The 13,733-nt window shown below is 44.8% G+C and overlaps 1 protein-coding gene across 2 annotated transcripts in view; it reads right to left on the bottom strand.

Moving 5' to 3' along the window:
• Positions 1-13,733, bottom strand: part of pard3ba (par-3 family cell polarity regulator beta a) — a 156,996-nt gene that overhangs the window by 73,387 nt on the left and 69,876 nt on the right. For both annotated transcript variants that reach the window (XM_061032381.1, XM_061032382.1), the window contains 3 exons: positions 6,285-6,420; positions 4,427-4,574; positions 3,229-3,320 (listed from right to left, as the gene is read on the bottom strand). In XM_061032381.1, coding sequence (XP_060888364.1) covers positions 3,229-3,320; positions 4,427-4,574; positions 6,285-6,420 — 376 coding nt within the window. The remainder of the gene's footprint in view (positions 1-3,228; positions 3,321-4,426; positions 4,575-6,284; positions 6,421-13,733) is intronic.

The raw sequence follows: 13,733 nt of genomic DNA, 5'->3' as shown, positions 1-13,733 counted from the left end.
ATCTTTGCCCAAACCACAATGTTTTCTCTGAACCTCTTGGTGCCATCTTGGTGCTTAAACACACCTAAACTACGACCATCTCGTAGCGTTTAGCAGTCTAAAGCTGTTGTAGTTTAAAGTCTAAAACTACAAAACCTTTATGACAAACCTTTATGAACACATCTGTAGAGAAATGAACAGACTATATCTGTTTCTGAGTTTATCAGTGAAGCCTGAAAGGTGACGAGATCGTCGTTTTCTGGATCACAGAGCCACTGACCCTCCTCAGTTATGTGGCGAGTTGGGGCTTGTTTTACATGGCGGACATACTGAATCACAAAGCAGTAAACTGTTCGAAAGGTTTCCTCTGGTGCTGGCACGTGGTGTAAACGAGTCCCTGCTGGAGGATCAGACGCAGGAGGACAAAATGAGACAGACGGAGAGAGGAAATGAAAAAGAAGCCGAAATACGAGAAACCGAAGATTGCGAGGGAGAAAAAAAAAAAACACAACAGATAGAGGTGAGACAATGAGAGAAATAATAAAGGGAGCGGGAAAAAAACAACACCCCACCCACCGGCACCTAATCTAACTAAACAGGACTGCAGCAGACTCCACAGGCGGTGCACCATGGGATACAATAATGGGTTTTCATTACGCTGCTATTTCTCTTAAATAATCCTTTTCATTTTTTATGAGGTCAATTTTCCCGGCGGACAGATGGGCGAGGAGGAGAGAAAATGAGAGGACGGGAGAATATCGGAGGAGAGGAGAGTGAAAAAGTGATGAAGAGGAGGGAGGGGGAGCCGGGAGAGAGAGATGCAAGGTGATAGGGCGTGACAAAAAAAAAAAAAAAAAAAAACCCACAGAGGTTGGAAAGAAAAACACAATCAGTGGGAGTAAAGCTGAAATCAAAAAAAAAAGAGGCTGCTTCATAGAAACATCTGCGGCCGCCACAACAAAGACGCAGACGGAACGCTGTCGTGCTCAAGGGCCAGATAAAATAAAAAATCCAATACTTTCAAAGTTTGGGAAATAGTTTTTCCAGGCGATGTGACCCTGGTGGATAACGAAAAGGAAGGCTTCCTTTTCTGTGGAGGAAAGATACATTGTCATAAATATGTGTGTGCCTCATTACTGGAGAGTAGAGCTCTGAAAAATACCTGTTTTCACCCCAAACTTTGGAAGTATGGTACAACCAAGCGGCTACCTCCAATGCGTATAAAGCGCTGACGTCCTGCTTTGCTTCTAGTCGTGCGTGCGGTCGATGGCTGCACTTATGTGGAGTCAGAATCAGATAAATAGTCAAATGACTTTGTGTTTCTACTGAACCTGCATCATTGTACATTAAAAATAAACATGACTGCAAAGTGTAGCACACAGCCTCCTAAAAGGTCTGATGTTTTTAATGCACTTAAAGCTCCTCAAAATCAATCCAATACCAACATTTTCCAAAGCAGACCACTGCTTTTTAGCCTAAAGGCATTAGTTTCCATTATTGCTTTTTCAATGGAAACGATGTTCCTGCTGAGACTGGAAGGCTCAGCTGAATAAGTCGTCTATGTATCTGTGCTCGAGTGTTTTTTTTTTGTTTTTTTTTTGCTTTTCGTTAAAGTTACCTTCCAGTTGCAGGAGAATACAAATGAGAGCAGAAACTTTTCTTTCTTGTGTGACTTCTTGGATTCTTTGCATCAAACCCCTTTTTCTTCGCTTTGGTGAAAGTTAAGCGCAGCTATAGTGTCGCTGACTTTATTCATGTGAGTGCAGGCAGACAGTGTGTGTGTGTGTGTGTGTGTGTGTGTGTGTGTGTGTGTGTGAGAGAGGATTTCTGTGCCTGAGTGGGATCTCTGAGTCAACAGACTATTTGCCGAGGCGTTCCGGGTCAATAAAAGAAGCTCACCTCTTCCTGTCAAGTGCTGTTTAATAAAAGCTAACCTGTCTGGAGTGATGCGGCTAAAGCTCAGCTACGTGTGAGCGTACAGACACGTCGAGGCTCTCCGGAGGGGGGGGGAAAAAAAAAAGAAGCCTTTGGTCGTATCTGAGGTCTTGCCATGTTTACACAGCTCTGCTAACTACCTTTTCTCAGCTTTTACAGAAGGAAGGGATGAATGGAAGCAGAGAGATAACACGGGAACAGATTGAAACAGGCGAGGGCCAGAGATGGAGATAGAAGCCAGAGAGGGGAGGACAGATAACGCTGGGTATTGGAGTGGCTCCTCAGTGGGAATCAGCCGAGAGAGAGAGAGAGCGGGTGTGTGTGTGTGTGTGTGTGTGTGTGTGTGTGTGTGTGTGTGTGTGTGTGTGTGTGTGTTTGTGTCCGCAGACCACCCTTGTCCGTAATGAAAGCCAATCAGCTTGGGTGGCAGCGGCGTGTGCTTCAGGAGGAAAGCCAATACTCTGAACATAATGAACCTGCGATTGGAAATCACACAGAGAGGCGGAGAAGAAAGAGAGGCGGAGAGAAGAGAGGGGAGAGCGGTTAACTCAACAGCTTTTGTTGGGGAAAAAAAAGGTGGAGGAAATGCTAAAACGTAAAAAAACAAACAAAAAAAAAAAACGGGAGGAAAAGGACGGAAAAATGGGAACAAAATTGAGAACAATATCAGAAAAATCTAAAATAAAAGATAAAGAAAGATTTGAGAGAGACAGAAAAAGGTCGGCTCGGGTTAATTTCGAGGAAATAGGCCCTTTCTTTCTTGGCTCCCACACACACACAGCAAGCAGTGAGATTGGAAACCTCATGCCTTTCATTCGAGCAGACACACACACACACACACACACACACACACACACACACACACACACACACACACACACTCACACACTCACACACAGAGTGTTCATGCAGTTGCTCGGAAAGCCCCTGGGTTTATGAGTTCAGGAGGTCGTATCCCCTCAGGGCCGGGGATAATAGGAGGGGGGCTACATATCACAACACAGAAATGTCCTGATAAGAGGCATGTGATCACTGCTGTGTATCTGTGTGTGTGTGTGTGTGTGTGTGTGTGTGTGTGTGTGTGTGTGTATGTGTGTAGTCTAGGTCCATGATTAGACACGTATGTTGGCTGTTTTTGTGATGGCTGAGACAACAATGTGGGGTTTAACGTTTTTCTACTGGAGGAGACAACAGCTTCTTTCATTCCTGAAGGAGAGTGTGTGTGTGTGTGTGTGTGTGTGTGTGTGTGTGTGTGTGTGTGTGTGTGTGTGTGTGTGTGTGTGTGTGTGTGTGCGCGTGTGCGTGTGCACTCACCCAGGTCCATGCTCTTGGACGCCCTGTTGCGCGGCACATTGTCCCTCTCTGAATAGAAAGCCGTGCTCGTGTGCTGCGGCTTCTGGAACTCGCTGCAAACGATCAAAAAACAAAGTCAGGATTACTTTGTGTCAATCAGTCAGGCAACGATCAACAGCTCCTTTTTGTGCAGTCAAGAACAGAACGGCTCCTTCCTGACTTGTTGGTTGCATCACCCGAACAAGAAAATCTCAATTTGAAAATCACCCACAGACAACACATCATTTAATTTCCTCCACTCCAGATGGCGTAACTCGGTAAAACAAAGGCTTGTTTTGTCTCCGTTAAACCTACAAGGAAACAATTATAGTGATGCCAGATTCTTTGATTCTGACCACATGACTGTACATTACTGTAAACACAAATACCAACCTGGTTCAGTTAAGAGAGAAACTCAGAAAAGACATAGACGAGGTGAAAGAGGGCGACAGGATGGTAGCTACAAGAAGGTGATAGGACTGAGTTAAGCATTTGAACAGTGTCATAAAAAAGAGAAATAATCACAGAAGTGCTTCACTGAGTGCTGCCTGTTTTATTGATTGTTTTGTGTAAAATGCAATTTTTTAGAAAAAGGTTTTTTACAGTGTGCCAGGCTTTAACAGCTGCCGTTATGCAAAAACATATTAATTGCTGAATTTCACAACATTTTGGCATTTCTTCCCCCGTAAATCAAAGATGAGGCTTCATTTTTTTTTTTTAATTCATGTTTTGTTCACATCTTTAAAAAAAAAAAAAACAAGAGTCCTAAAGGTAATCGATGTATTTAAGGAAAACTTTTTTAAAAAAGCTTGATGGACATGGTGTTTTATTGAAAGGTAAATGTTCTAATGAAGCGTACATGAAGTGTCTCTGCTGTGGCCGCCCGCTGACCGGCGGGATAATAACTCAGAATCAGAGCTCTTTATGAGCCTGGGAACTCTGAAAGAACTGACTCCATAATGCTATCACCGTAATTACTTATGCATAATGCAAATAGGCCGCAGCAATTAGAGCGTATATAGTCTAAATAATGTATTGTAATATTTACTGTAATGGCTCTGCTTTATCTCATAACACAGCGGCTCATATTAAGTGGCATTAGAGAACAATAACTCTGTGTGGAGTTTCTTAGCTGTGTGTGTATGTGTATATGTTATGAGGGGGAGGGGGGGGGGGGTACCTGTGCTGTGGGGGAGTTCTTGGAAAGTCTCTATTCATTTCCTCCACGGTGCCTGGGGAGGGAGGCGGAGGGAAGCTCTGCTCCAGCTCCTCATCATCGTTGCCGTAGTGACTGTAGCCGCCGTTGGTGGTCGCAGCGGGATACCCAGCTGAAGAAAAGAAAAAAAAAAAAACACACATTCACACAACAGAAAACTATTGATTTGGAAAACAAAGCCAACTTGGAAAAACAGATTAAGGTGATTGTTTTCTTGTTCGTTGAGTGAGATTCAGAGACAGCGTAAAAGAATTAGATGCAGCCTCCAATCTGAGGAGCGTAGTCGTGCACCGGGTCCTGAAAGTGGGACTCTTGAGCATCCCACAGACTCAGATGTTTGCATGGAACAAGAATCGCACAGAGCTCTATGATGGGACATTGTGGGGAAAAGCTAAAGGGTTGGGTTATTTAAGAAGGCTTCAAATAAATCTATGATGGTGATTTAGTGAAACAGTGTGTAGCATCCTAAATATCAAACTCAAAGCTTCAAAAAGCTTGCTCTTGACAGTGACAATGTTCAAAGGAAAGGTGCTGGGGCGCACCCTGTGTACAGAGACTATAGTCCTCCAGGCAGGCAGCCCAGGTTTTAGTCCGACCTGTGTCACTGTCATCCCCCACTCTCTCTCTCTCTCTCTCTCTGATTTTCTCCTTTATCCACTGTCCTATCCAAATGAAGGCTAAAAATATAGCTGAAAATTCACTATAACTGTCGACAGAGGCGATGCAAGTTAAATACACATTTTCATCCTATGCTGAATATATATCCTGTTTTCTGAATATAAACATTATCAGCTCGTTGTCGTCGGGACAAACTCTGCAATAACAGGATGTTTAAAAAACGCTCACATGAGGACGAGTTCTGTCAACAGAGAGCTGAGCGAGGTCAAACATTTAGAAAGAAAACTGTGCAGAGAAACCGCGCACACACACACACACACACACACACACACATATCCAAACACACAATACACAATGCACATCCAAACAAATCCCCCACACACACAAATAATCATTTCCATACAAAAGCCTCATTTTAACTTCCTCACAACTTCCTGCAACATTTCCATAAAGAGTAAACCTCGGGAGCGCATCATTTCCCCACTGTAAAGCCTTTGTGTTTAAATCCCCCCCCCCCCCTCCCCTCCCCCGTTTAAATGACTGTTACTGTACGGCTGCTGCAGCCTGATGGAGAGCTGACAGAGTCTGAGGAAGAAAGACAAGCATCCCTGTATCCCAGTGGGTGAGGGAGGAGAGAGAGAGAGAGAGAGAGAGAGAGAGATAAAGGATGAATTTAAAGCAGTTTGTTCGTCTTTTTTTTCTTCTCCTTAACACGGCGTGCAGCACAATACCCTGTATGCAAATCTGGCCCACTTAGAAGCTGTTTCATCAGCGTAATGATTCCAAGGTCAGATCTTTAGCACATGAAAAAGAAAGTGCCGCGTTCGGATATAAAAAAAAAAAAAAAAAACACATTTAATGACTTCCCTTTCTAGCTGCTATAAATATGCAGGGGTGAGAGTGAGACGAGGTATACAGACAGAGTTTGTAACGGCGAGCTGTAGAGACGCTTTGAGTGGAGTGTTCTGACAATGTCATGAGTGTTGGCTGAGTGTCATGGTGAACACACATGTATGGACACACACACACACACACACACAGGCTGACAAACAAACTGTGTGCACACACTCAGGCGCAGATAAGGCAGGTACACAAACACTCCGAGCCGTCATGTTGACTATCCCACAGTTCAAATGGACAAATATTTTGTGCACGGAGTGATTTTTTTTTTTTTTTTTTTTTTCTCCGTCAAGTGTTTGCTCACCACTTCCTGCGTCTCCGTACGCGTAGTTGATGCTCGGCGGCGGAGTGGGACTCGGGCCGTTCGCGGCGAGCTCTGCTGCTGTCGGGGGTCTGGAGGGTCCTGGGGGTCCCTGGTAGGCGTTGTAGCCCCAAGGCTCCTGTCGACGAAGAAAGAGATTTTAAAGCTCTGGACCCAATCCAAGTCAAATCCAAAGCCAAGCCAAATCTCATTTATGAAAAATTAAAGCTCCAACAAAAAACCAGAAGATTAGAGACATTTCTTTTATCCCCCAGAAGGATCGGGTTAACGTCCTCTCTATTTACGTTGTTTAACACACATGTGCCTTCTGCTGCTTTCTGAAGGGCTGATGTACTCAAAACCCCTTTTCCTGGTTAAATCGGGGGTTCTTTGAGGGTCTTTCTGAAACACTGAGAGATCAATCAAAAAACTTCAATTGAAGGAGAAGTTGTGGCCTGAACTCGACTTGACCTGTTGACGGCTGTAATGGCCGATGCTGCAGAACTAAGGTCTGCATAAGAGAAGAAGAGGGAGACCTTCATCCCACCTTCGATTGGACTCCAAACTGAATTTAATCGACTTAGATTTAAGGGTTTGGTGGAATCTCTGCTGTAACCTGTGAGAATATTTTAGACATTAAATTGGTACCTTTTGTCTGTTTGGGCGGTTCTCGGTAACCCAAAGGTTGAAAAGAACTTGGTCAGCGCTTTGACAGCAGGTTGAACTTTTACAGTGTGAAGAGGAATAGCGTCATGGTAACGTGTTGCTGCACTCATCACAGCTAATATGTTCTGATGTCCAGATTTGGTTTTTGGCAACGGGCCCACCCAATCTATCAAAACATATTATCTTCATTTAAAATGTGGAAACAGGGTTGTGTAGTAACTGTGATGTCTTCCTCCTCATGTTATTAACATGTGCGATTCTAATAAAGCCTGAAGTTAAATAGATTCCTTTCTTTAATGGATCGACAGCGCTAAACAAACTTCACCTTTTAGGAGGACACGGAGAAGTTGCTGAGTCTGCATACGGGTTTGATTGACAGCTTTCACACAAGCCTTTTTAACCCCTCATCAGGTCAGGTCTTAAAAAACGTCCTTCTCTTCAGCGAGGATCAAGAGAGTCGCTATCCGTCCTTTATTCTATCGCGCTTCTGCCACAGAAAGATCAGCTTTCAAGGTAAATCTCGACACGTCTTGCCGGAGGAGCGCTCGCACTTTATTCAAACACACATCGACTCGACTAAACAAGCAGGATTTACAGAATTTAACATCAGTTTTGTCGTCGCAGAGTCAAATTTGCAACCAATCAATTAGGATTCTCCTCAGATGGTGACGTGAGAACAGAGAGGAGCAGATTTAGAACAATCCTCGGAGGGATTTTACTCGACGTGCAGACAGCGAGGGCGATGAACAACATCTCGCAAAGACGGCAGGTTGATCGTTATTGGGAGAGAAATTTGTCAGCAACTCAGGCAGAAACAGTTTCTTTTGCTTATCGGTGAGGCTGAAAACAGAGAAAACTGCTCGTAGTGATGACTGCTGAATATTCTCAGATGGCACTTTTCTAGTCTTCTGACCACTGGAAGAGATTTCACACTACGTGTCACGTTCACACGTTCATGCATGTACACGCTGACGACACACTGTTTTCACACATGTACAAAACTACTGAAGATTTCCGAGCCGCCCCCGTACACTTTCTGTGTGAAGTCGCCGCAGGTAACATTCAGGACAACGAGCGAGAGGGCGGGTAGGGGGGATGACGTTTGTATCCTGTATGTATGTTCGCTCTTTCAGTTGGACAGGGAGTGCGTTCATTTACATGTAGAATTAATAAAAAGGCCAAAGATCGAGAATAAAGAGAAATCAAAGAAATGAATGTGAATGTGTGCTTTATTGTGATGTATTATAACTTTGTATAGGAAGTAAATACCTGATGTAAAAAGAGAGAGCAAGAGGCGAGAGACGGAGAGAGAGACACGACGACGAGGGGAGAGAGAGAGAGAGAGACAGAAGACAAGGGGAGGGAGAGAGAGACAGATTGAGACATGATGAGGGGAGAGAGAGACAGACAGACAAGGGGAGAGAGACAGACAGACAGACAGACAGACAGACAGACAGACGAGGGGAGAGAGAGAGGGAGAGACAGACGAGGGGAGAGAGAGAGGGAGAGACAGACGAGGGGAGAGAGAGAGAGAGAGACAGACAGACGAGGGGAGAGAGAGAGGGAGAGACAGACGAGGGGAGAGAGAGAGAGAGAGACAGACAGATGAGGGGAGAGAGAGAGACAGACAGACAGATGAGGGGAGAGAGAGAGAGAGAGACAGACAGACGAGGGGAGAGAGAGAGAGAGACAGACAGATGAGGGGAGAGAGAGAGACAGACAGACAGATGAGGGGAGAGAGAGAGAGAGACAGACAGACAGACGAGGGGAGAGAGAGAGAGAGAGAGAGACAGACAGACAGACAAGGGGAGAGAGAGAGAGAGAGAGACAGACAGATAGACGAGGGGAGAGAGAGAGAGACAGACAGACAGACAGACAGACGAGGGGAGAGAGACAGACAGACAGACAGACAGACGAGGAGAGAGAGAGACAGACAGACAGACGAGGGGAGAGAGAGAGAGGGAGAGACAGACGAGGGGAGAGAGAGAGACAGACAGATAGACGAGGGGAGAGAGAGAGAGACAGACAGACAGACGTGGGGAGAGAGAGAGAGAGACAGACAGACAGATGAGGGGAGAGAGAGAGAGAGAGAGACAGACAGACGAGGGGAGAGAGAGAGAGAAACAGACAGACGAGGGGAGAGAGAGAGAGACAGACGAGGGGAGAGAGAGAGAGAGACAGATGAGGGGAGAGAGAGAGAGACAGACAGACGAGGGGAGAGAGAGAGAGAGAGAAACAGACAGACGAGGGGGAGAGAGAGAGAGACAGACGAGGGGAGAGAGAGAGAGAGACAGACGAGGGGAGAGAGAGAGAGAAACAGACAGACGAGGGGAGAGAGACAGACAGACAGACAGACAGACGAGGGGAGAGAGAGAGAGACAAAGAGAGAGGGATTGAACTGTGGAGATTCTGTGTCTGTTTTAAAAAGCAGAATTTAAGACTGATGATGTCATATCACAAATCATATTTTTGCCATAAATCAAGCTGATCATTTTATAAACTCCACCAAAATAACAAACATGTACGGTCCATTCAACGCTCTGTCACTTCAGAAAACATGGCGATTCTCTTCATGTGCACAAATGGAAACACGGTAATTAAGATAATCCTGAAAGCACTGACTGGCATGTTATCGACCGGCCGTCCAGCACTACAAAGGACCCCCACCCAGCTGATGGAGATAGGGACTGGAAGTGCTGGTGGAGGATGAAAGGAGCTTCTTCAGCGTGGTCAAAGAGACGGGAGCTACAGCTGTCACACACACACACAAATAATAATCCTCTGTACAACAATGAAAGGTGTTTTAATATCTCCGTCATATCAAAGCTCTGGGCGGGGTGTGCTCACAATGTCATGGAGTCCCCGGGGTATCATTAGCACCTACCATACATGTTAATACGTCTCCACATCGTAGCTGTCAATCACTCGCAGCTCATGTGTGCGCAGCGTATGCCTGTGCGCGCAAACTTCTGACAGCTCTTCTGATTTATGTGCAAGACGTATAAATCACATCACATCCCTCCATCCGCCCTTCATCCATCCCTCCATCCTGCACAAACCGACGACTCTGCCTCGGGCTTCTCAAGCAGCCTGGCAGACAGGCAGTCAGATATCTTAATCCCACAACAATAAGTAAACAGGGAGGGAGGGGGGGGGGGGGGATCCATCTATCAGCCAGCCCCCAACCTACAGCTGCATACAATAGGCTGCTGAGAGGCTTAGTATTGCCTCACCCTTTCTGTGTCACCCAAACGCCAAACGCACCCACATATCGCACGGCTCAGGAAGGAAGGAGAGAAAATATTTTCTACACTGTGTTCGGAGCCTTACTGGTTTGTCTGTGACCTGTTGGTCTGTTTGTCCGACCTGGAGGAAAGCTGTAGACACTAAAGTAAATATGTTTTATAGGAAGCGAGCTTTTGTTTTATTACATATTTGAAAGTCCAAAATCTTCCAGTACGGCCGAGTGAGAACAAGAGGGAGGACGACAAAAAGAGCACAAGCTGTTGTCATCCAATCTCCTTCTGACATTTTTAAAAAAAAATTGTCATCAACGTTTGTTGGAATTAAAATGTGACTCTCCATCACACATGTGGGATCAAATCACAATTGGCTGCTTCGCCTTTGCTAGAAAACCAAATCCAACTGGTTGATTTGATGGAAATGTTCCCAGTCCAGATGCTAATCCCTGTGAACAACAACAAATACTCAAAGCAGGATTCAGATGCACCCATTGCTAATCGTCAGATAAAGCGTTACCAAACCTTCTAGAAGTTTTTTTAATCTACAGCCTTGTTTGCAGCTCCGTGAGGCTGAATATGAGTAAACATGACGGGCTGTGATGCTCCCAATGTGGAGGCCAACATGTAGATATTCAGCGTGAATAATGTCAAAAACAAAAGTTAATGGTGGTAGCTGAGATGTTAAGTCGGTTTTAAAACGGTGTGAACTCTGAGCTCTGGTGTGGACCAAAGAACCGGACTCTGGTCTGCTTGAAAATGGGGGGGGGGGGGGGGGGGTCTCCGTTCCATTCCAGCACGGCAGAGTTTGATCGCTGTAGGTGAGAACGCGATGCCAACCAAACAAGGGAAGAGAACCAAGGAGCAGTGCATTGTGGGTTGAACTTGACCGACTGTAAAATACGCCAAATAGGTTTGCATAGTGTGGCGGTCTATGAGGGGGCTCGGGGAGCTTTATTAAGCTGCCCTGCGGCTCTGTCTGGTTGGTGATGACAGAAGGAGACTATGCAGATATGAAGTGAACTTTGAACTCGCTTTGATAGGATTTATCTGCAGGCTTGGATACCTAAAACACACACACACACACACACACACACACACACACACACACACACACACACACACACACACACACTAAAGGGAATACAGCAGAGATGAGATGTAAATGCCACAAAGGGCAGGTCAATGATAGTGACACACACACACACACACACACACACACACACACACACACACACACACACACACACACACACACACACACACACACACACACACACACACACACACACACACACACACACACACACACACACACACACACACACACACACACACACACACACACACACACACACACACACACACACACACACACACACACACACACACACACACACAAACTATGACTAAGCATCAGCTCAGTGTCAGTCACGGTCCGTCATTGAACTGAACACACAGCTTTAACTAACTTGTTTTTTTTTTTTTTTTTTTAACCATCTGTCACGTTTGATGTCTTCATCAGTCAGTTCACCCAGACACTCGCGCCGCTTTTCGGGCTTTTGTCGAACACGAGTCCTTGCGTGACTTTGCGATTGATTCTAATTTTGCTCACACCTTCAGCACCTGAGATTAAAAGAAGCCGTAGCTGCAGAGAGAGGAGCGTCTGTGCATGTTAATGCGAGCTGATTTAAAAAAAAAAAAAAAAAAAAAGACACACAGAAAGGAGGAGGTACAAAATAAGCAAAGGTTAACACGTTCCATGCAGTCATGTATTTTTAACCCTTTAATCACGTGATCATTTGTATGTGTCACAATTTTCAAACCTGGGCCCTGATTTAGTCCTCAGTCTCAATGAAGGCAGAAAAAAAGGTTTTGTTTTGTTTTCATGCTGTAAAGACTTCATGTGAAGCTCTGTGGTCCGGCAGCTATTCATGCTTCTATTCCTGTTTCACTTGATGATGTCACTAGATCACTATTTTAGACTTTTATTATTTATGAAAATGATGTCTTTCATAGTGCGGGTAGCCTAGTGGTCAGCGTGCGTGCCTCTGCATGTTCGGAGGCTACAGCCCTCCAGGCGGACCGCCCGGGTTCAAGTCCGACCTGCAGCTCCTGTCCTGCATGTCACTCCCCACTCTCTCTCGCCCTCCTCGATTTCTGACTCTATCCACTGTCCTGTCTCTGAAATAAATTCTTAAAGAAAAGCTGTCTTTCAAAAACCTGCACAATCTAACCGGTGCTCTTAAATGATGTCAAAATGCATTCAATTGAAAAAGTAACAACAGAAATCCCTCATTTTATAGCTGCAACAGGACATGTCTATCGTGGCGGCCGCCATGAAAGAGCCACCATGACACACACGATATGTTTATCGTTGTCATGGGAACACCGGATGTCAAGTCAAAGACCGCTGTATAAGGAAGCGAGCGGGAGCTGCTTTGGCTGAATTTACAAACTGTGCCTTTAAATGTGTTCTCTCTCTTTTTTTTTTTAGATTAGTGTGAATAGCAAAGGTTAAAAAGAGAAGGGAAACAAGAAAATGAGGCCAAACAGAAGGAGCAGGAACCCAAATATAAGTGAATTAAAAAAAAAAAAAAGGGAGAGGAGCAAAGAGGGAGGCAGATTGCTGAAAAAACCCAACAGAGAAACAGAGACAGGCATGCAGGAGGCTTCAGATGAGTTTTTATTCGACAGAGGAGGAACAGTGCAGGTGAGGCAGAAAAAGCAAGTGTACATTCACGTGAAAATTTAAAAAAAGGGAAAGATATACAAAACATTTTACAAACAAGAGTAAAAAAAACAAACAGAAAAGCCAGCGTTGATTGTAGGAGATATTCAGAGAGAAATCAGCGCTGCAGCTAATTAGTGAGTTCAAACAAATGTGACAGAAGGAAGGCAGCGAAGAATTTAGTACTTTAGTTTATGGGTCATATTTTAACAAGTTCATTTGGTGTGAGTTAGTGATGGTGGCGCAGGGAAAAGCTTTCAGCCCGATTAATTGTTTTCTATCAATCACTCAAACTTTCTGTATGAACACTTAGAGCTTTTGGTGCAGAGGAGGAAAAAGGAACATTTTCTTCATTATTTCATTTTAAACTTTTTGCAGATATGCAATCTAAGATAGAGTGGTAGGAATTACCTCCAAGCTAAATAATGCTCTAAATATGTTTTTTAAAAAGTATGAAACCCAAAATATAATTGCATAAATTACCTTTTTGCACATATTTTAACTCGTGCGTTTCTTCGAGTTTATAATTTTATGCCGATTTGTTTAATTTCATGATTTAAAAAGCTCTTGTCTGCAGCTTAATTCATACTATATATAAACCCAGATGTTGTCATCGTCCACCTGAAAACTGGAGGTGATGCTGTCTGGTTAGCGCCCGGTTGTGTGCGTAGTTGTGCGTGTGTGCGTCTAAGTATCTGTCCACAGATCTGTGTGTGTTCCTGTTGGGACTGGGCGAGTGTATCCTGCCGTGTGAGGGCGGGTCTCCGTACATCTGCCCCGCCATCGCTCGGATGTTTTCTGCGTATACGTTACTCC

The sequence above is a fragment of the Labrus mixtus genome, chromosome 24 (genome assembly GCF_963584025.1).
Source record: "Labrus mixtus chromosome 24, fLabMix1.1, whole genome shotgun sequence".
In the NCBI taxonomy this organism is placed as follows: Eukaryota; Metazoa; Chordata; class Actinopteri; order Labriformes; family Labridae; genus Labrus; species Labrus mixtus.
This window is presented reverse-complemented; position numbering and strand designations above follow the sequence as displayed.